At 39.9% G+C, this 23,069-nt stretch overlaps 2 protein-coding genes across 19 annotated transcripts; both read right to left on the bottom strand.

Moving 5' to 3' along the window:
• Positions 1-2,030: 2,030 nt before the first annotated feature.
• Positions 2,031-6,052, bottom strand: LOC110745480 (uncharacterized). 18 transcript variants are annotated; one of them, XR_015832978.1, is made up of 8 exons: positions 5,888-6,052; positions 5,608-5,790; positions 4,630-5,010; positions 4,396-4,471; positions 4,194-4,276; positions 3,311-3,353; positions 2,445-3,176; positions 2,031-2,335 (listed from the first exon to the last, which is right to left on the bottom strand). XR_015832978.1 is itself a non-coding variant. In XM_088247220.1 (6 exons), the coding sequence occupies exons 3-6, from the start codon at positions 4,648-4,650 to the stop codon at positions 2,604-2,606; spliced, it is 372 nt and encodes a 123-aa protein (XP_088103346.1). In that variant the 5' UTR covers positions 4,651-5,010; positions 5,608-5,790; positions 5,888-6,052; the 3' UTR covers positions 2,031-2,603. The 18 variants fall into 18 exon arrangements, 1 of the variants encoding a protein (XP_088103346.1); XR_015832982.1 differs by having other exon boundaries at positions 2,445-2,795; XR_015832969.1 differs by lacking the exon at positions 3,311-3,353 and having other exon boundaries at positions 2,445-2,795; positions 4,630-4,713; positions 4,881-5,010.
• Positions 6,053-7,042: 990 nt separating this feature from the next.
• On the bottom strand, positions 7,043-9,896 carry LOC110770116 (uncharacterized). Its single transcript, XM_088254549.1, has 4 exons — positions 9,837-9,896; positions 8,460-8,585; positions 7,911-8,386; positions 7,043-7,837 (listed from the first exon to the last, which is right to left on the bottom strand). The coding sequence occupies exons 3-4, from the start codon at positions 8,382-8,384 to the stop codon at positions 7,223-7,225; spliced, it is 1,089 nt and encodes a 362-aa protein (XP_088110675.1). The 5' UTR covers positions 8,385-8,386; positions 8,460-8,585; positions 9,837-9,896; the 3' UTR covers positions 7,043-7,222.
• Between the last annotated feature and the right edge of the window lie 13,173 nt (positions 9,897-23,069).

The raw sequence follows: 23,069 nt of genomic DNA, 5'->3' as shown, positions 1-23,069 counted from the left end.
TTGAATTTTCATGATATGAAAGTTTCTCATGTTCACCACGATAGTAGCAACATCACATCAGGTTTACAAATCATTACCAAGTCGCATTTACATATCTGTTACGCATCCGTCAATTATTGGACCTAGAAAAGAAGCTATTTCTTCTGTGTTGGGCATTCCCCAAGTACAATTGGAAGGTATTTAGGTATTAAAAAAAAAATAGCATTCGCTGGCCTGGCAACTTGGCTGGGAACTTGGTTCTTATTAAGATCTAAAATATCGATAATATCAATTGAAATGACCAATATTATTGCTTTTTCGGGAGGAGGATATTTTGGAACCTATCCATCTAATTATCGATAATTCCAAGGATAATATCGGAAAAATTTCGGCCCCCAAAATTTCACTCTCTCTTCATCAGCATTTGGACAAAGTATCAATATCGATAATATCAAGAATGTACATGGAATGGGAAAAAAAAAACCCACAATGCTCACACAAGGGCAACGTCAACCAATCTCATATCCATATGGGTGACATGTTAACAATTACATGCAAAACTATTTTGGGTATTGAGATGGAGAAATTTTTATAATCATCCAATATACATATGGACCGTGGGGTCCACGACCTCAGAATTCCGATCCGATCGTTCCTAGAGGTTCTAATATGCTTAGGACACATGTCCCGAAAGTCTGGTCTCGATCGGACTGTCGGATTGCTCACAATCGCCCAATTGGACGGACGAACAATTTCCGTAACCCTCGCCCTAGGGTTGGCCTTTTTGGAGTATCCAGGACTTCGATTTACGATCCGTCGAATCCTACACGATCCTAAAATTGCCTAGCTCAACATACTCCAGTTTGGCTATGATTCAACGGTCTGAATGTATTGAACCCGGAAATCACACAATATGCGAGATCCGTTCGGGGTTCAAACGTTATCCGAATTGAGATCCGCGAATTCCTATGCACTCATGAGGACACGAGGATCATTATGGGACCAAGAGTGACCCCTGCTACCTGGCCCACGCGCCGCCCACGCGTGGGTGTACCTAACAAATTCCGGCGGCCGGAAAATCTCCAAACCGCCGGCCCAAACTCCTAGCCTAGGTAAAACACCTAATTTGGAGCCACTTTTGTTCTTGGACTTTGGCCAAAAAGTGGCCGGAAGTGGCTGATATCGGCGACGCAATACCGGCAGATTTTCAGTTCGAAAATTAACCTCTCAAACCTCAAAATCTCTCCAATCCTACCCAACCATCAGCTAGAGCATGAAAAATAGGTGAGAAAGCATACCTCACTTGCATGAAACGGTGGCCGGAGGAGGGAGAACGAGCTCCGTGAAATTCCGTCAAAAACTGTCCACGCCGCCCTGTTTCATGGCGGTTTCTGTCGAGTACGGCGGCGGGTCGAGGCTGGGATGGGCTGAGATTGAAAGAGGGGAGCGAGGTGGTTCGTTTGGCACTGGTCTTGCTCGATTTGGTGGTCGGGGCTGAGAGATATCCCCTTTGGAAGTCAGCTGGTCGAGCCCCCTCAAACTCAGAAATTCTGGGTTTAAAAAAAACTAAACGTCGAAATATTTACGGTTATGCCACTGAACTTCTTTTGATCGTCATTTCTTCGTTACAACTCCGATTCGAGTCCAATCAAAATTTCCAAACTCCTTCCCGAACTTAAAATTACCTTTTTACCCCTTCTTAATATTAAATAATATTGGGAGCTTTAGTAATACACCCAAAATAGGAGCTGAAATTATAAAAAAACCCTACATGAAATTCAATTTAGAAACATACCCAAAAACCATTTATTACATATGAAATAAGTGTTGAAGTTACTATAAATTACATCTCTGCCATTGATTAACTTAAAACAAGCTCAACAAAAAAAACTCAAAAAAACCCAAAACAAGCCCAGCAAGCCCGAAATACATTGTTAATACCATGTCATAAAAATACAGTGTTAATACCATGTCATAGAAGTACATTGTTAATATCATTCCATAGAAATACATTGTTAATACCATTCCATAGAAAAATATTGTTAATACCATTTCATAGAAGTACAGTGTTAATACCATGTCTTAGAAATACATTGTTAATATCATTCCATAGGAGTACATTATTAATACAATTCCATAGGAGTACATTGTTAATACCATTCCATAGAAAAATATTGTTAATACCATTTCATAAAAGTACATTGTTTATACTATGTCATAGAACTATCTTGTTATTACTATGTCATAGAATCATCTTGAGTCCTGTCCAAAGGCATAAACTTTCCCAGCATCACTGATCATCATTGTCCTGCCAGCCCCAGCAGCTGCTTGAACAATTTGAATGCCTTGCAGAGATCTGCAACATAACGGAGTTCCATTAACTTTTCTTTTAAGTCAACTAGTTCTCTTTTCTTTTTCTTGCATTTTACAGAATTAGGTCTAAGGAGTGATCAAGAATTGGCAACCTAATTTGCCGAGGCCTCCTTTCCTCTTCAGTGGTGCCATGTCCAAGCTGTCCTGAGTTGTTAGAGCTAAATGAATACATAGCTCATTTTGAAGTTACAGTAATGCTGTGACCCAGCCCTGCTATTGCCTGTGATTTCTCCCTTCTGAAACATGCCTCTCTAGCCAACAAGAACTTCAAGACCAGTTTTCATGAAACCCCCACATCTTTGCTTTAATTCTTGACGTTTCTCCACTGTCATTGGCTTAAATATACCACTTTTTTGGCACATGTCCAAAGTAGCAAGCTCTGATATGGACAATTCAAAGTCAGGAGCAAAGTTTGCAGACTGCCAGAAAAATGAGCATATTGCCTGCAACACACACATCCAAAATCAAACCAGCAGCATTATCAATTCTAAGATTTAAAAGACCAATACATTGCCAAACTTTAGAGCAACAGGTCACTTGCCTCTAGCTTTGCAAGGTCTTAAGGATCCAAATTGCATGCAGTAAGGACATGAAGGACAATTGAGGGGTTGGCAGCTAAAGAGAGTTCTATGGGGATTAAGGTCCCAAAGCGATGGCATTGCCTCATTTTGAATGTTGGTACAGGAGTGGCAACAACAATAGTGGTAATTAGCTGGTCAAGAATGTTATGGTATTGTATAGTTGGGGTTCCACTAGCTGTGGCATCCATTGGCAATACCAAAATTCGCAGTGGCCAAGCTTTGGAAAGGAGAAGTTCTAAATTGCTGAAAATTATGAAATATTGGTACAACATTTACCACATTACTCCTCTCAATTATCCAACATTAGCATCTAAAGTTTTAAAATGAACACATTCTTGCTAATTTTATTCATGGATAATCTATGCAGGGGTATCTACCTTGACAAATATGTTATTGATCAACAAACTTCAAGTCTCAAACCTACAAATAAAAAAAATACCTAAAAAAAAACTCTTTATATGACAGCAACTACAAGAACAAATAGTGCAACAAGTTATGTCCAATCAACATGTCATAAGAAATGGTGTCAAAGCAACAAAACAGAAGGCATGTACTGGACTTGAGGTTTCAAAATCGTTTACAACAAAAGACCAAACATCTGCAAAATTAGAAACCAGAGAAATTCACAACCCGACCATTTTGATCATAGTTCAACCAAAGCCAAAACTGTAAATTTTCAGACTATCCAAATCAAAAGGGGTTAACAAAGAAACCCAAAACCTTAAAACAATTATAAAATAAAAAATAAAAAAAAACTTGAGGTAGACTAAAAGATGGAAAACTTTGAGAAGTAGAATACTAGTAATAACAAGATACCTCTACAAGAAAAAAAAGTAAAAAAAGTACACTGTTAATACTACGTCATAGAAGTACACTATTAATACTATGTCATAGAACCATCTTCCTAGTAAAAATCACATTTTGCATATCATAAACTTCAAGTGCACATCTATATATAGAGCAAATTATAGAGCATTCTTTGTTACTGAGAATATGTTAATACTATGTCATAGAAGTACATTGTTAATACTATGTCATAGAAATAAACTCAGTTGCTGGGTATGAACAGTATAACAACTATTCATACCACTTACTGGAAGTTAACAACTACATCATTTCATTTACATAATAGGTAGGATAAAAGTGTACAACTTCATACCATTCAAAATCAATACACAAACAAGAAGAAGAAGTTGCATTTGAATCAACAAACAAACCCTAGAAAGCATTGAGTTGTAAGCAACCTCAGAATGTTTGTACCTCAACAAAATCACACCATTGATTCAGCAACCGAAACCTCCCAGCTAATACTAACCTCCATGCAGTAATCGCCTTATTTACAGCTGCAAATAATTCAAGAAAAAAAAAGAAAGGTAAAGGAGGTTTCATAGGGCTATTCTAAGGAATGAACAGAAACGGCTAAGAATTATTATAATGAGTTTTATAAAGCAAGAAAACTCACTGATATTTTTCTGACCATTTTCATGGCACATAAAGAAAACAAAATCATAGAAGCGGGAGAATTCAGAAAAGTCTACCTGCAAAGGGAGGATTTTTCTTTTGTTAATGGAACGCTAAGGTAGGAACCACAATTTGGCAATAGCATATAAAGCACTCTTTTTTTTTCATGAAGAATTAGACATCACTCATCAATTAACAATAATCTACTTTAAAAACTTCGATGAGTAAATCTTACCACCAAGTCTAACCGTGACATTAGCTTGAAAACTTCATCAAAAATTGATATCTTGTCAAAGCGGACACTCTACTTTATAAAAATCTGAAATAAAAGGGGAAACAAAATGCTCGAATGCTAAAATTAAGTGCCAGAATGTTACTTAAAATTGGAAAAAAGGTTCTACAGCTTGATGCAGGATGACCACATCCTAAGGGTGCTCCAAATCATGTTCTGTTGAATAACTGTAGCTTGTATATAGAGATTTATACCTAGGATGTAATTTCAACTGCACCAGATTTAAGAGCTGAATTAATGCCTCCCTAGAATATTTAGTCATCTGTGATTCATTGTTTCCTCTGTAATCATCCCCATGACCGTATCCATTTACTGTCCTGACATCTGCCATTTAACAGTCAGAATTACTACTCTAGACTCATTAATAATCCAAATTGAAACTTTTAAAATGACTGGTCATAATTTACATAACAAACAACTCATATCTGATTAATGAAAAGAATGCTTTTCTTCCTGCGTGCAGGTAGAGTGTCTATATATATGTATATATATATATATATATAGTAGCAAAACCAGGCTAGATAACTTATATGTCTCAAACCACTGAAAAAGGAATTTTAACAAGTAAACAACATTATTATCCTTCTCTAATAGCAGAAGCAGTGGTAAGACTGAAACAAAAATTGCTAACTAACAATAGCTTAGCATGTACATCATACAAACAGTAAATGTTTATGCAAATGCTCAACCATTCAGCTAAATACTAAAAACACAGTACCAGCATTACAAATCATATTAGAACTAACACAAATAAGCAAGCAAGTAATTTTTAGATTTTTTTAAATCAATTTATTTATCGCAATTTGTAAACGAAATGCAAAACTAAGGAAAAAAACCGTAGACATATTCAAATTAATCACAAAATTGCAAAGAAATTGCTCAACAAGCTTCGAATTTCGGCGATAATCAAACCGATCATACCAATATGATTCGGCTGACCTTGAAATGGTATCTTCGTTCTTCTTAAGCTCATCCTTGTGAGCGTTCTCTCAGATCTGGTGCAGTATGTGGCCATGAGTGTTTGGACAAAATTACTGCTCAAAAGCTGTGGGCGTGGATGAGGTATCTCCTTCAATCTTTCCTGCTTGTGAATCAAACGAAAACCTGAAAAAATGACGCTGTTGAGGCCACTTGAGGATTGAAAATTCGAAATGGAGAAGAGAAATTGAAAGTGAAAGAAGCGATGAGGAAGATGACGAACCTAAGTCTTGGAAGAAGAACCGATAAGAGCGTTGCCTAGAGCACGGAAAGGATTTGCGGAAGAAGATGAGCCTGGAACCGCACGAGCTGCTCCACGAGTTATGAGCTTATGCATCGCCATGGTCGATGCTCTTCGTCTTCTTATTCCTCTTCAATCTACAGCATAATTGTTATTAAATAAAAGATTATAAAATAATAATAATAAATAAGTCGGCTGTTTCTCAAAATTGCACCCAAAAGGGCAAAACCGTAATCTAATATAACTGTTGAATTGAAAAAATCAACAGCTGTTGATTTTTGGGTTTATTTTGGGTGTGTTTATATACATTAAATAGTATAGGGTTTATTTATAGTTTTATGTCTAGAAATGGGTATTTAACTAAATTTCTAAATAATATTTTACTTTTCAAACACCTTAATTAAATTCAAACCATTTTATTGTATTATTTATTTCAAATTTATTTTCTCACTTTAAACTTATTTCCTCTTATTTTAATTATTTAAACATTCATGGGGTAAAATTGTCCTTTTCCTGAATAATTTAATATTTAACTATTAATTTAGGACCGGGTTCTTACATCAGAGACACCAAGTCAATCCGAGCCGCGCTCCTCGCAGGTCCTAGGGGACCGTAAGTCAGCCTAAGCCGCGTTCCTCGCAGGTCTCAGGAGACCATTGGTCAATCTGAGCCGCGTTCCTCGCACCACACAGTTCAGGCATCCCCGAACTCGTGGGGCATTATTTATGAATGACCACTGTTTCAAGGCAACTGAGGGGTACTCCTGTGGTGGGTTCGAAAACAAAATCATATCTGAAACTTATCTTGAGATTCCCTCAAACTTATCAAATTTAGTACTTCTCATCCCTCAAAATATGTTATCACAAATCCAGAACAAGAGGACCATATAATAACTGTATGCATTTTACGCTTATAAACACATAAATATCTAAAGAAAAGGAGGTGAAGGCGAGGAGAAGGACGATGTTGGTTCCACCTAATTGTTACTCAACAAAAGGCAGAGCAAGATATGTATAGCCCATTCTGTTTCCTCTCGTTTGGGATAGTTATTTTTGTTATTTTATTTTTGTTTTTGTTACTTTCTGTAAATTTTGCAAACCTGTGGTCGGCTCTGCTCACACCAAATACGCACATGCACAATCACTAAAAGTAAAAACTGTGAAGTTTGTAAACGATTAAACTAACCAACATTGATCCGATCGTAGGTTCAATTGTTCCAAAATATACCTCAATATCGGTTACAAAATACACACATAAAACCTAGACATTTGCAGCACTAACAGCTATGGCAGAGGGACCTGAAGCCCCGATCGGAACCTATGGGCCAGGAGACGGCTCGTTGGATAATCGGGCCACGCCACTGACACCTTGAACTCGAGGCTCGGCTACTTGAATCACTGACCCGGCGCCCGAACCCATCACCACGTCAGCCCCGCCACCCTGGTCGGCTCCAGCCTCGGCTTCTTCCACTTCTTGGCCGAGGAAATTCCAATCGAGAGAAGGATACTTCTCCCCGACCTTTTGGATTAAGTCAAAGTATCCCTCAACTCGTTGTGAAGCGAGTATTTCCTGGTACTCAGCCGACCCTACATAGTCCTTCACTGCATTGTCACAACAAGTCCTCAGCTCAGATGAAAAGGCCTCAATTTTTCGGTTAGCCTCACCTAATTCCTCCTGAGACTTAGACAGCTCCGCGCCTAGACTATGCTTGTCGTCAGTCAGTTTATTTACGGACAACAGAAGCTCGGCGTTCTTCTTCGTCTCTGCATCTAGCCGACCCTGCACCACCAATAACTCCTCCTCCACCTTCGTCTTCTCCACAATAGTCCTATTCAGCTCAGCCGTAGTCAAGGCATGCTCGTCCCTTTTTCCTCGATCAAAATCACGGTGAGCGGCGACGTTTTGAGCGGCGACAAAGAGCTTGAAGGTAGCCTACACCAAGGCAATACAAATGACATATCAGCAGGACAGCAAACCAGCTAAGAACAGGGTGGGAACATGTTACCTTCAGTTGGTCCTCCAGAGCGGACATGGTCATACCGCTGTAACCCATGTTCTCAGTAAACATGCTCTTTACCACCTCCACTCTCAAAACGCGCTTGGCTTTTTGTTGGAATGCTCTCAGTGCCAGCTCACCGTCCACCCATGGCTCCAATGGACCACAACCAGAATCCACACTTGCACTCTCTCCCGATCCGGGAGCAGCCGAGCTTACTGGTCGCTTCCCCGTGTTAGTTTTCGGTTCACCCTCGGCCCGTCTCTTTCCGAGTTCCAGAGGTGAAACCTCCTCGGCTACTCTCTTTTGTCCCACCCGGGCCGGTATATTAACCACCCTTGCGCCTTGGTTTCCAGCCACGGACATATGAGACGACCCCACCGTCCGAGGAGGCTGCGAACCCCCAGCCGACCCTTTGACTGTCTCTTTGGCAATTTTCATCAACCTCGCCTTCATGTTGGGGTCGTTCCGATTTGGCGGCATACCTAAGCACAAGAAACAAATTAGTCAACATTTCAGCACCAACTAATTTAAGCGAAATAGAAAGCAGTCACTTACCTATCGAGTCACTCAGCAGGTCACTCGCAAGAAGAACGTCTGCCGATCTCTCGAGGCTCGGCAACGCTAGAACTTTCTCAAATTCCTCATGCTCGGTAGACGATAGGTCGGCTCGCTCCGATTCTACTGCATTGGTAATATGTGTTGGACAATTTTCAGAAAGAAAACACACAACACAGCCAAAAAAATAAATAAATAAATAAACCCCACCTCGCCCAAACAAAAAAAAGAAAAAAAGAAAAACAGCAAACGTACGAAAAAGGGGACTAAAAACACTAGGAGGACTGCCAGTGGGTTCTACCACAGTGGTGGTGACTTCCCCCTCCCCCCCACGGCATCGCAGTTCGAAACCCCATGTGTGCAAATTGGTGCTTGAGCCCCCTCCCTTAGAGTAGCCTATCGTTGCGTTTCAAAAAAAAAAAAAAAAAAAAAAAAAAAAAAACACTAGGAGGACGGATCTGACACACCAAACCAGACCTGGCATTCGGAACCGCCTCTGAACTCTGGGTTTCCTCGGCTCGGCACCTTCGGGGAACTCCCATGTCCAAGAGGCGTAGAACCAATGCGGTTTCCAGGTCTTTTGAGATGAAGGGTTGCTCTCTGTCATTTTTCCCACTGCACTCTGAAGGTAGCAGACGCCGACCTTATGTGGACTCCTTTTCAACAAGAAGCAATGCAGCATTTGATTTATGGTCGGCTCTGAACCATGCACTCGTCGCCACAGCTCCTGTACGCTCAGCATAGTTCTGTATACGTTGGGGTTCATTTGATGGGGTGCCACACCGAGCCGATCATCAGCCGACCACCCATCCTCGTTTTCTTCCCCCACTACATTGTTGTCTATCCCGCCAGTAGAGTCAGGCACAACAACTGTGACTTCCTCCCCGACTAGACTCGCACGACCTATATCGCCTTGCTCGGCACCTCCTAGATGGCCATGCTTGGCACCTTCCCAATCGCCTTGATCAGAAGTACTTACTTATCCTCGGCTATCCCGCCCAACCCGACGGTACTCAAATTTCCCTCCAAGGCCAATGTGCATGTCTTCTCCCATCTGGTCGGCTGCCTCAAACATCTGCTCAACCACATCATCCTCCCTGTCACCCCTAAAAGCCGACCCTCTACTCCTCGTCTCTTGCGACTCAGACATGTCTGATCGGCTCGACATCGTTCTACTGATTAACACTTTAAACACAACCAGGTTGGGGCAGGGTTGGAAGCAAACAATCAAACCGTACCAAATGAAGAAAAAATCAACGAACACTACAACAACTCACTAGACCCGGAGAAAACCAACGGCAAAGAAAATACTTATTCTGGGAAAGAAAGGAGGATGAGGAAAGAAAAGGAAGAAAAAAGAATGAAGGCAGAACTTACCAGGTATCTCCCTTGCCAGAAAGACAAAAACTTGTTCCTTCGCACAGACTCGCTCAGAGCTTTAGCACGGCAGCAATGGCGAAATAGTGAAGAACTGAAAATTCCTCTTCCATTGTATTAAAATCGCTCGATCATCCTCACCGTCCATTCTTTAGCATCTCACCACGATGCCTACACGTGCCCACATCAAACGACCCGTCATGTGAAGCGTTGGTGACATGGTGTGACGCGACCCTTTGAAAAGACCACTGCCAAAGGCCATTAAATGCACTCCTGCACATCTAATCGACGAGCGCCACGTCACTCCTACTCAAGTGTCTGCATACGAATTCAAAAACCCTGGCGCGTCTTCAGGAGGCCTGGTCGGTAATGGAATTGGGGCTATACGACCCGATCCGAAAAAAATAAACATAGGCCTGGCTCACCTAAAAAACCCAACGAAGATCGGCTCCTTGAGTTAGAGAGTTGAGGGGCTACTGTTGATGCGTCAGACCATCACTATGAGCCGAGCCCACTAGAAGACCACGTCGCTTGTTTTGGACCATGTCGTCTGCTTTTACCGACCCGACCCCTGGGTCTGGCTAGCGATCAGGATCGAGAGAATATTTACACATCTTTATGCATTTTTTCATTGGACTAGATTTTTATAGCGAAAGAAGATATATACGCATGGAATATTGTTAATTTATTAAACATAGTAAAGTTGTGAAATTGCAATTGGGCCCACTGCGCATCTGTTCATATGGGGGTGAGGAGGGAATGGGTTTGAAGGCTTATGGTGGTGCGAGTGCCAGCCAATCTGGAACGTTAAACAGAGCCCCATGCTTGGAGGTCGGGGGATTGTCGGATCCACATCATCCAATTGTTGCGATTGCGATAAACGGTTCTGATTCTCTTCTTTTTAAAATCGTTCTTGACCTGGCCAGCCAAGTATATGTCTGTCTCTCTCTACATGTTTGTCATTTTTTTTATTTATCCAAACCCTAACTCCAACTCTCAAATTTAATTTTTCTTATATCTTTCAATTATTAATTTAATTCAAGCAATGCTGGTAGTAACGTAACATGCCAACACCTTTTCCTTTTAGTAAAGTTCATGAACAAAATTAGAAAAGGTCATTTGACTTGAAAAGCCTGGTTCAAACACACAGCTTCTGTACATAATTACGTTTCTTACACGAATTAATGATGTGGTTCAAGACTTTAAACATTTCTTAATCTCCTTTTTTTTTTTTTGATTTCTCTGTTTAGATTTTCTCTCTTTATCGTTTTGCTTACTCTCACCCTGATATACTTCAGTGGCTATGAAAGAAAAAGGCTAGAACAAGAAGAAATAATACTTATGGCATGTACACAAGAAGAAAAGGAAATAATACTCATATATCAATATACTTATGGCATGTAGAAGAAGAAGAAATACATAAATATATAAGAGAAATAAGATTCAAATTCAGAGAACGGAACGCAAAGAAAAGTTTGAGTATAGGAGCTTTGGTGGCCATACGTCTCCAAACTCCAAGCCGAACCTTTCTTTCTCACTTGTTGATTTGTCTTCTTCTTTTTCTTCTCGGTCGTGCCTTCTTTTTCACTCAAGCCACTTGCTTTATTTTTTGTTTTGCTTACTCACCGTTAATATATAAAAAGAAAAAAAAAATAAAGCCAGAACAAGAAGAAAGAAGGAATGGTACGCTCGACTTGTTGTAGTTCTTGTTGCCAACGTTGCTAATCCCAACTTGATGGCTGTTTTTTGCATAAAATCTATTGCGAGAAATGTTGTGGTTTCTCCCCATCCTTGCTTGATCACCACTGTTTGTGCCTAATAAATCACGGCCATGAACTGGCCGAAGGAGCCCCTTTTCTCGGCCCTAGCACTTTCTCGAGAAGGACCTAAACTCCATAAGCGCCCCGGCGGCGGTTATTTGATGAACCCCAAGGAGAAGGAACTCTCGGAGCCGTTCAACAACGGTCTTGGAATCCTCGTCCAAGGGAGCCGAGGCCGAGCTACCCCCTTCCTCATGGAGGCTGGCGTATAGCTCCTCGAGATCATCGGAGGAGGTGGCCTCCTGGACATGAGAAAGAGTTTGGGTGAGAAACAATTAGCTAGGACATAAGGGAATAACAAAAAGAAAGGGCTGAATACTCACGGCGAGCGAAAGCTCGGTTCTGACCGCCGAAGTAGTCCTCAGGAGACTCGGGACACTCACGACCATGGCCCTAGTTACCGCTGGCTCGGTCACGACCGTCGAGTCCTGGGACAACGGCGCAAGGGGCATGGTTATAGCAACCGTGGACAGCGGCAGCAACGACTGTGGAGGCTGGAGACAAAAATTCGGTTAGGAGTATAGTGCAATTCTAAAAGAGAACAATAAAGCTAAGTATAGGGAAAGCGAACTCTTACTGAGCGGAAGGAAATGCCGCTCGGACGACGAGGAGCGGACAGCAACGGCTCAACAGGCACGTCCGCAGTAGCCTCTTCGGCAGCCTCTTCAGCGGCCTCTTCGGTAGCCTCCTCGGCGCCTTCGTCGGCAGTCTCCTCGGCGGCCTCCTCAGCAGCTGGCACTTCTGCTATGTTGTCTCCGCAGTGGCCGCCTCCTCAATCACCGTTTCGACTACGGCTTCCTCTTCGACCACCATCTCGGTAGCTGCTACTCACTCGATCGGCTCCTCGGCCGTAACTTCCTCCTCGACCGCCACTTCACCCTGATAATAGAATCGGATTATCAAAGTGTAAGGAGGTGACCTGGGAAATAAAGAAATGGAAAAGGAGGCCAAGGAGAAATACTTACAAACACAGGGGGAGCTTCACTCACAGTCACAGGGGGGACTTCCTCCTCACCTCCGCCCTCCGAGAAAGCAAGGAGGGTCCTTTTCCTCGGTCGCTCCACCGTAGCCATCTTCACCACGGCGCTTCTGACCGGCGCAGCATCAACCGGGGCGGCCTCAGTGCTTGGCGCCTCTCGACCCCTCTTACGACCCGGGACTGCGTATACAAAGAGAAGAAGTAAAAAGAGAGGTGAGGTAACCAAAGACAAAAGTGGCTTAGAGAGGCCGACGAAGAATAATGATGAATAAGTAAAATGAGCAAGGCTTACCAGCGGCAGAGGTCGGTCGAGCCGGCAGGGAGGACGACACGGTCCTGTGCGCCAGCGTCTTTTGCGCCCCCACCACAGGCGTCGCCCTGGGAGCTGGGGCCGAAGTCGAGGATGGGGCCGCGGTGGAAGCCACGGCCGTTGTTCCAGCCGAGGGAGGGGACGTCACCTTAGGTGCGGCCACGGCCAGGGTACTCAGGCGAGGAGGCCCGGCTGATACCTTCTTCACTTTGCTGCCCTTAGGGATAAGAGGATCCCAATCTACATTCTTCAAGGCCCCCCTCACGGCCTCTTCAACAGGCCGAATAAATCTAGCCGAGATACATTCCTCGTACCAGACCCTTCCATCCTCTTCGTAAGCATTACGACGCAGCCAAAGCGTCAGAGTAAGGAAGGTCATCCCCCTTTGGAGCTGGAAAGTTATACCAGCTACGCCGTGTTGCTGGGGGACCTCGGCCCTCCAGGACGAGAGCCGGTTGGTTGACAGAGGGGGGAGTGGGGCCGTCTGAATCAGGCCGAATTGCCAGGCCACGAAGTTTGGCAGGTAAACTTCGGCCTCGGCCTTGGACAAGCCGCAGTGAACACTACTACAAAAAGTGAAAAAGACGACCAGAAAAAGACCACGGCAGAACATAAAACCGTCGTTGTATTTAATTGACGACGGTATAAAAAAAACCGTCGTGGATAAGTGCCTTACTGTTGAATATTTTTAAAAGACGACGCATACAAATAAAAAAGCCTCGTTTTTTAAAAAGGATTTCTTCAAAGTTAAAATCTGACCAAAAAACAACGACAGCATGTATGAATCCACCGACGTAGAAAATAAAGACGACAGTTCACGAAAAAACCGCGTCGTATAATATAACGGAATCCACGTCTGTATACTAAGACGGTGCCTTCTCTGTAAACCGCCGTCTTAATTTTTATTTCTTTTTAAGATTTAATTATTTTTTAATTTTGGTAGCCTACGAAAATTAAAATGAGATCCCAAGAGGTATGATAACTTACCTTTGAGATCTTTGGATCCTGATCATAATCGAACCACCAAAGTGAGAAAGACAATATTTTAAATACACAAAATCCAAAAAGAAACCAGAACTGAACTGACTACTGCAAACTTTGAGAAAGACAATGTTTTGAAAGTTAATGATGTGTGTGTTTTCTATTAATACGTCTTCCTTCTCTGTAAACCGCCGTCTTATTTTTATTGCTGTTTAAAATTAATTAATTAATTTTTTATTTTGGTAATATCTTTCTTAAAACCATCACAAGGAAATCAAGTATCTCAACTGATCAAGTCAATCCTCAACAACATTTTCGTCTTAAAAGGCAAATCTCTAGAGGTATGATATCTTACCATTCAGATCTTTGGATCCTGATCATAATAGAACCACCAAAGTGAGACAATATTTTAAGAAACCAGAACTGAACTGACCATGGCAAACTTTGAGAAAGACAATGTTTTGAAAGTTAATGATGTGTGCATTTTGGTGTCTTTGAGATACACCAAAACGCATACATCATTAACATCCAAATTATTGTCTTTGAGATGTGAGAGAGAGTGATGATGTATGTGTGTATGTGAGAGAGGAAGACGAGCCTCCAGAGAGACCAGAAGAACTTGGAACCCTAAATGAAAACTGAAACTGAAAGAAAGAGTCAAATTTATACAATAAATCTTTTAAACTTACGGCAGTGCTTATATACATACCGCCGTGTAATTTAAAAACCCACGTCGGTTATTCTTTAATGGAATCCACGTCGTATAATTTTATGGAATCCACGTCGTATAATGTAATGTAATAAACGACGGTATATTACAAAAAAACGATGTGTTAAATAATATACCATGACGCGAGAGATTAATTTATCGACTTATTATTTACCACGTCCTAAGTTCAAATTACCATCGTATTTTTTCAATTTATACGTCTGTCTTCTCTGTAAACCGCCGTCTTATTTTTATAGCTTTTTAAAATTAATTAATTTTTCTTTTATTTTGGTAATATCTTTCTTAACACAAAACAAAATTTAATTCTCAATCCTCAACAACATTTTCATCTTAAAAGGCAAATCTCTTCATGTTAAATATTGATCAATATTTACACAATATATGTACACAAATTTGGCAAATACATCGTGGTTTCTTTTCTGCCTTCACCCTCAGCTTGTTCAACTGTTTCTTCCTCTCATATGCAAGCTGGGCCCTCTCCTTCCTCTTGTTCTCAAGCTCCTGCACAGCCACAGATGAATATCTAATAATTTCAGAAAATCAAAATCAACAAAGTATGAAAAGCTCACTCCTCGATTCCTGGTTACATTGTAGTCCCATTTTCCACAGTGATCAACTTGAAAACTCCTGTGTAGCAAGGGTGGAACCAGCCTTAGAACCTGTTGTGGGTTGTGCCTTTGGGGTGGGGAGAGTGGGGGCTGGGAAGAAGCTGGGAAGAAGCTGGGAGTGGGCTTGAGGTTCAGAATGAATAGACTTTTCTCTGATTTGGGAGGAACCCACTACAGCCACCACCTGAGTCCGTCTCTGCGAGTGTTTAGGGCAAGTGCGGCTGCAAACCCATGCAGGTTCTAAGGCTGGTTCCACCCTTGCTACACAGGAGGATGTAGCAAACCCATGCTTGGTCTTGTGAGGAATCATTCTGCAAACCCATTTGCTTTCAGAAAGACAATTTCTTGTGAGAAATCATTCTGCAACCCTAATTGAAAACCGAGAGTTAAAAAACGCGTGAAAAAATCATATTTAAACAAATTACCGTAAATATCCATGTCGGTTCTAATATACATAGCGACGTCATATTGGAAAAATCAACGTCAGTTTAGATAAACAAGCGCCGTCATAACTGCATCGGAAATCCCGCGCGTATTTAAAAGAGAACGACGTCGTTTTCAGAACCCCAAAGTAACCACGTCTGTTTATTAAAATACAAAGTCGTTGAATTTCTAAGTACAACGTCAGTTTAGATAAACAAAGCGCCGTCATAACTGCATCGGAAATCCAAAAGTCATTTGGCGCGTATTAAAAAGAGAACGACGTCGTTTTCAGAACCCCAAAGTAACCACGTCAGTTTATTAAAATACACAGTCGTTGATTTCCAAGTACAACGTCAGTTTAGATAAAAAAAAGCGCCGTCATAAGCACATCGGAATTCCAAAAGTCGCTCGGCAAGTGTTATAACACCGTCGTTGTAACTAACTAATACGACGGTTTTGTAATAACAACGTCGTTGTATTGAACTCTGGGAATATATATAAACTTTTCGTCGCCTGACCTAATATTCTACGGTTTTCTCTCACCGATAAAGTATCGTAGTTTCCCTCTCATTTCCCAAAAGCAGCATTTGATCATCGTCTGAATCTTCGTCTTCATATCCAAATCACCATTTTCGCCTTCGTCTTCGTCGGAAGGAAACTTTCTTTGCACACCATAGGTTTTTTCTGCCTCTCTTCCCTTTTTTTACATTTCATTTGAATGCCGTAGTTGTCTGGAAACAAGATTCTGTCAAATTGAAGAAATCTTTCACTGGTTTTGATTAAATACATTAGTAGATACTCTCACGACGCCAAAAGATGACAGTTCTGTCTTGTTTTCGACGATAGAATGGACACACCACGACGACCGTTAAATTCTAGCAAACTGCACGACGGTGGTTAAAAACCGTCATGGTGTGACAATTAATACGTCGGAAACAAGATAAAATCGTCGTCTTTTTGGAGAAGAACAATCGTTTTGTAAATTATAAACCACGTCGGTTATTATTAAAACCGACGTAGTATATACACATTTACGTCATGAAATATATAAAACCGTCGTCTTATTTCCATTCATGGTCTAAGAGACTATTTAATAGGACGTCGCTTTTTTAGTGTTACCGTCATTGTTTGGTATTATTACGTCGTTTCTATTTGATAACCGACGTTGTTTACCTTGCAGATTAATTAAAAATGGTTTCGAAATCTCAAAACAAGGAAGCTGAAGCGTCAAAGGCCAAATCAGGTTCAAAGGCACAAGGGGATGAAGCCAAATCAGTTTCAAAGGCTCAAGTGGAAGGAGAAAAATCAACTCAAAGCAAACACTCGAAGAGGATGAGATTTTCCTCAGCCTCCGAGAAAGACTCGAGCACAGCCACATTTGTTGAGGAGCCAAAATTTGGCCACGGTATCAGCACAATGAGCCGTGTTGTGAAGAGGAAAATTGAGAATGTTAAGCCTGTGGTTGAGTTCAATAAAAAGGGCAAACCACGTGGCAAGGTTGCTGTTGAGTTGCAGTCTTTCATTGGTGTTTTGGCACGCACCAGAGTCCCTCTTGTGGACAAGAAATGGAGTCAAATACCCAAGGACGTGGATGAGCAGATTTGGGAAGCTGTTCAAATGTCCTATGTTATTGGGGATAGGTACAAAGCCATGGTCTTGTCGTCTGCCACCAAAAAATGGAAGGATTTCAAGTATAACGTAACTAGGCAGTATATCCTTCCATTCGCACATGACAATGAGAAGTTAAAAGAAACCCCTGCGCTTTATAAGTTCATAGAGAAATCGCAATGGGATGCCTTCGTAACTTCAAGGTTAACCCCAGATTTTGAGGCTAAGCATGCTGAGCAGAAAGAGAGGAGGGAGAAATTGGAGTACAACCATAGGTTGTCTAGAAAAGGGTATGTTGGTTTGGAGGACTAATTGGTAGAAACCATGCCCGATATTGAAGAAATCGATCGAGCTGTTCTATGGAAGAAGGCAAGAGAAGATAAAACAGGAAACATCCCTGATCCAAAGGTTGCAGAGAAGGCAAAACTAATCGTAAGTCTCACTAACTCTGTTCTAAATTTGAAAAACAGAATGTTTTATTTTGTTATAGACGTCGTTTATCTTTAAATAAGCGACGTTATAAAATGAACACCATGACGGGCTTAATTTACCGACGTTTAAAAATTAATAGGACGTCGGTTTTTGAATAAAGTAGACGTCTAGATAGAATTAATACGACGGATTAAATTCCTCTATGAACAGCATTTTTGTTTTAAGTTTACTCACGCACACACTCTCTCTCTCTCTCTGTCTATTTCACTGAAATTTGTGGTGCACAATTTCTGGAAAAGAATGCATATTTCAATTGAGTTTTTTCACTTCTTCATTAACATTTACGACGGTTTTATCTTATCTAGACGTTAGAATGCTTATACAACGACGGTAATTTTGTGTAGCCCTATGAAATTGGACATCTACGTCTGTTTTTTCAATAGTCCGTCGTCTTACTTTGAATACTACGACGGTCTTTGATTTATGTTTTAATCTGTTTTATTTTGAATATACGACGTATTTTTATATACCGACGTTGTAAAATATAAACAACGACGGTAGTTAAATACAGACGTTTTAAATTAATACTACGTCAGGAATTTAAGAAAACCGTCGTTGTTTATAATTTACAACGTCGGTATATTTATCTGTTTTACACCCTGCTCAGTTTCTAACAATCTCTCTTTCTCTCTTTTAGGATGATTTGCAAAAGCAAGTCTCCGAATGCACTCTGACTGTCTCCGGGACCAATGATGTCTTGACTCTTGCTTTGGGAACCCCCGAGCATGGTGGGAGAGTCAGAGGAGCTGGTGCTGGAGTTACCCCAACTCAGTTCTTCAATTTGCCGAAACAGCAGAGAGTGAAATTTGGTGACAAATTGAAGGAAAGTGTGAGGGAGGCAGTCAGAGAAGAGACCTTGAGGATTGAGGTAAAGTCAAGGGAAACTATAATGGAAGCAGTCAGAGCAGAGAGGGAGGCTATGTTGGCATATTTCCGTCAACTAGTTCCTAATTTTGATCCCAGCCAGATGCTCAAAACCCCAATTTCTCCAATTACTCTAATTACTTTACCCCCTCAAGATCAAAGCCCAAAAAATCCAATGTCTGATAAGGCAAGCTGCTCTGGGGCCACCGGTATCAGACCCCTAGCTTTGGGATTAGAAGATCCAAAGCCTGAAGCTGATACTGCTGGAAAACAGCAAGAGGACACGGTAAAATTTCTGCTATTTTCTATTTCTGCCTTTTAAATTTAAATAGACGTCGCTCCTTTTAATATCCGACGTTAAAATTTAAAATAAGGACGGTATATACGTCTGTTTCTTACAGGACGCGTCGTGTTTAGTTAAATACCACGACGCTTTTACTTGATTTGCAAATTATTAGACATTCAAAATAACGACTGTGTTTTCTGCCGTCGTCTAACTCTTTTATAAACCGTCGTCTATTTCATGATTTCATTAACTGTATTTATATTAGACGACCTTTCTATAGTATAGCGACGTTATAATTTCAACACAACGACGGTTATGTATTTACTGACGTGTATAACCTTTCCTCCGTCAGTATTTACTAGAAACCGTCGTTTATATTATATACCACGTCTGTTTTTTGGGTTTAGTTAGAGTCGTTTATTTTAGTTCACACACAAACTAACTTATATTTCTTTATTTATTTCGTGTAACAGGATCTCTCAAAGCTAGACATGCCACCTCCTCTCTTAGCCTTATGCCAACACGTCCAGACCAAGTTGTTGCCTACTAAGGAGGCTGTGACAGTTCACATGCCCAAGGAAGTGTTTGGCTTTGAGCATGATACCTTCCTCTTACCTGAAGATATTTTGCAGTTTGGTTCCATGGTTGAGATTGGAACCACAGTGATATCAGTATACATGAGGTAATTCTCCCTAATCCCATTTTGTTTTACATTTTCCTTTCTTTTAAATTAAAATCTCATTTAATTGACTTTCATATATTTAGGTTCCTATTTGACTATTTAAAAATGGCAAATATGGTAAACCTTGTTGGCCTCGTGGACCCTGGGCTAGTGAGCTCTGGTGCTGGATCAATATCATACCACTTGTCAAACCGCCTGAATACAGCAGATGGGAATCAATTTTTCTTGGTCCCTTATAATCCAGGGTTAGTACCATTTAAAGTATTTTCCTGAGCTTCTAATATTTTTCTTTGTAGTACTATTTAACCTATATGAATCATTATGTGCAGGGGTCATTGGGTGATGGTAATTGTGAGACCAGCAACGGAGACTGCCTATTACATGAATTCACTGCCAAAACGCATGGTTGACTACGACATGAAAAATATAGTGAATACGTAAGTTGATTTCTTCTGATTTAAGATTTTTCCTATAAAGTATTTAAATAACGACGGTTTTAATAATACCGACGTTATAATTAAAATATAACGACGGTAAGTTATTATCGACGTGTTAATTTAACTACCACGTCAGTATTTTCTTAAAAACGTCGTTTTAATTTAACTACCATGTCGTTTGGGTTTTATTTAAGAACGTTTTAATTTTACTGCTCAATTTTTTGTTATACGACGTTTTACTCTTACCGACGTTATAATGTTACACAACGACGGTAAGTTTTTACCGCCGTTTTAAACAAAATATCACGTCTTTTTTTTTAAAAACTCCTTCGTTTTGACTGATTTACCACGACGGTTACTATTTGTATTTAAATATTTTGTTTTGTCATTAACACCCTTGGCCTTTTCTTGTAACAGGTCAATTAAAATGTTTAACATTCATATAAATAAAAATTCACGTAAACAGCAGGCCATTTGGAAAAATCTACACGGCACTCCTGAACAACCAATAAGTGTAGAGTGTGGCTATTACGTGATGCGATTCATGAGAAATATAATTCATGATCCAGACCTAAATTTCGAGAAGAAGGTAAAACGCAACATTTTAGATATACTTTTATTTAAAACCGTCGTTTGTATCTTTATAACACGTCGGTTTTTTGGTTTATTTTGCAGTTTGAGAAGAAAAAAGATAAGGTTCAGTATAAACAAGAGGATATTGATGAAGTTAGGCATGAATGGGCAGAATTCGTGAACAACTTATTACCGAAGGATAATTGATGTAGATAAATATTTATGAACAATGTTTAGGTTTATTTTAGTTTATTTAAAATGTACATAAATATTTTGTTGTAATCAAGCGAACAAACATCAAAAAAATTAAATTTTGTTTTAAAACTTGTTTAGTTCCCAAAAACCGACGTCTGATTCTAATTTACACGTCTCATACGTGTACACAATGGTCGTCTTGCAGTAACTGGAAATATAACATCGACGGCAATTCTTAAAAACGACATGTAATAGTAATAGTCATAACAACGACGGTTTATAATTAATTCATCCTGTGTAAATGAATTTTGTACTTATATACTACGTCGGTTCGTATAACCTTATTGACGTCTTAATAATATACAAAGGCGGATACTATTAAATATCCGCCTTTCTATATGTAAACAACGTCGGTTATATACACTAAAATGACGTTTAATAGTCATAACAACGACGGTTTATAATTAATTCATCCTGTATAAATGAATTTTGTAGTCATATACTACGTCGGTTAGTATAACCTTATCGACGTCTTAATAATATACGAAGGCGGATATTATTAAATATCCGCCTTTGTATAATTAAACAACGTCTGTTATAAAAAGACGTCGTTTTATATTAGTTTCGACGTCAGTTTGTGATGTTTAACATCGTTGTAAATGGATACAACGTCGGATAGGTCATTTTTCATTTAATTTTTAATGACTTTTATATTTTATTTAATTCCATATTAAATTCAAAACTAAATCCAAAAATTAAACTGAAAACTACCAAGCATTGGAATATTGTCTCTATCCTAAAGCTTTAAAAAATATAATTTTGGATATATTTTTTTATTGTATTTAATTACTAATATTAAGAATATAGTCAAAACAAAATCCGAAAATATACCGGCAAATTCTATGCATTGATTGAGACAATATCTTGCTCGTTAAGGCCTGAAAAATGTAATTTTAGTTTTCAAAGTTCGAATGATAACAAAATTCAAACAAATTTAGAGACAAAGCATGGTACTCCTTATACTTTACATAACATAACCCTAAAGTTTATGTGATCCATTGGTGCCCATAAATTCAAAATTATGAAATCCATATTTTAGCCTACTATTATAGAAGGCATTGTTGTAAGGAGTCCATAGCAATTTTCGGTTCATTTTTCTCGTACTTGTGTATTTTTTTAAATTTATTGTAAAATTTAGGGTTTAGGGTTTTTTGAAATGACGCCGGTTTTCTCTCTCTGTTTTTGGTCAACTACATAAACGAAGACTAATTGTATTCAGCAATAACCGACGTCCTTTATTTTTACAACGTCGGTCTTTTATAGACACCGCCGTTGTAAGTAAGAATTAGACGTCCATGTAAGTGTTGATCGTCGTCGTTGAAAAATGCGGTACTTTAAAATTTTTGACCGCAACCTAAAATTTTCAGAATTTCCCTTCAACCCTCAAATAGTTCATTCTCTCTCTTCAACATAAATTTGTCTGAAAGTTTTCGTTCTCCCAGCTCTCTCTCAATATCCATGTAAGTACGTAGATTCTCTAGTCCCTTTAACCCAAATTCTCTCAGCTCTCTCTCAAGCTTTTGCTATATTCTCTCAGCTCTCTCTCAAAGCATTGGGTATGTAGATTCTCCAAGATCTCTCTCAAAGCATTGGGTACGTAGATTCTCCAAGCTCTCTCTCAAAGAATTGGGTACGTAGATTCTCCAAGCTCTCTCTCAAGCAGTTGTTATATTCTCGCAGCTCTCTCTCAATATCCTGTAAGTACAACCCTAATCTCTTCTTAAATCCATAAATGTTTTCGTTGGTAGCTATATTATGGTTCTTTTATGTTTTGGTGTTTGCATTCTTGTAATAATTGCTCTCTGTTTGGGTTCTTTTATGTTTGTTTGGCCATGGGTTCTTGGAAAAGGAATGGGGATGGGAGATTTAAGCTATTTTTTTTTTAACTACGACGACGGTTGAATGATCAAACCGTCGTCCAAATGTTTATTATACGTCGGTTGTTAATTTACTCCCGTCGTCTGAGTTTTAAGCCGCAACTGGTAGCCTAAAGACGACTGTTTCTCCATTAAACGTCGTCTTTAGGCTACCAGAACATCGTTCAAATTTCTGGGTTTGGGTGTCTTAATGACGACGATGACTATAGATGCCGTCGTCTGAATGAATATTAAACGAAGATTATTTTTTTCAAACCGTCGTCTTGTCTATGGTTTATATTTAATTTTCATTTTGTTCTCTGCTATTT

This window comes from Prunus avium, chromosome 1 (genome assembly GCF_965620075.1).
Source record: "Prunus avium chromosome 1, drPruAviu1.hap1.1, whole genome shotgun sequence".
Lineage (NCBI taxonomy): Eukaryota > Viridiplantae > Streptophyta > Magnoliopsida > Rosales > Rosaceae > Prunus > Prunus avium.
Note: the sequence above shows the minus strand (reverse complement) of the source record. Positions and strands in the feature narration are given on the sequence as shown.

Coding starts and splice junctions, on each gene's coding strand:
- LOC110745480 (XM_088247220.1), bottom strand. CDS start 4,650: ATGTCACGGTTAGACTTGGTG. Junction 4,472..4,629: donor TGTCACGGTTAGACTTGGTG/GTAAGATTTACT, acceptor CTCCCTTTGCAG/GTAGACTTTTCTGAATTCTC. Junction 2,796..4,193: donor AATGGTGTGATTTTGTTGAG/GTACAAACATTC, acceptor TGTGTGTTGCAG/GCAATATGCTCATTTTTCTG.
- LOC110770116 (XM_088254549.1), bottom strand. CDS start 8,384: ATGCCGCCAAATCGGAACGACCCCAACATGAAGGCGAGGTTGATGAAA. Junction 7,838..7,910: donor CTCTGGAGGACCAACTGAAG/GTAACATGTTCC, acceptor GCCTTGGTGTAG/GCTACCTTCAAGCTCTTTGT.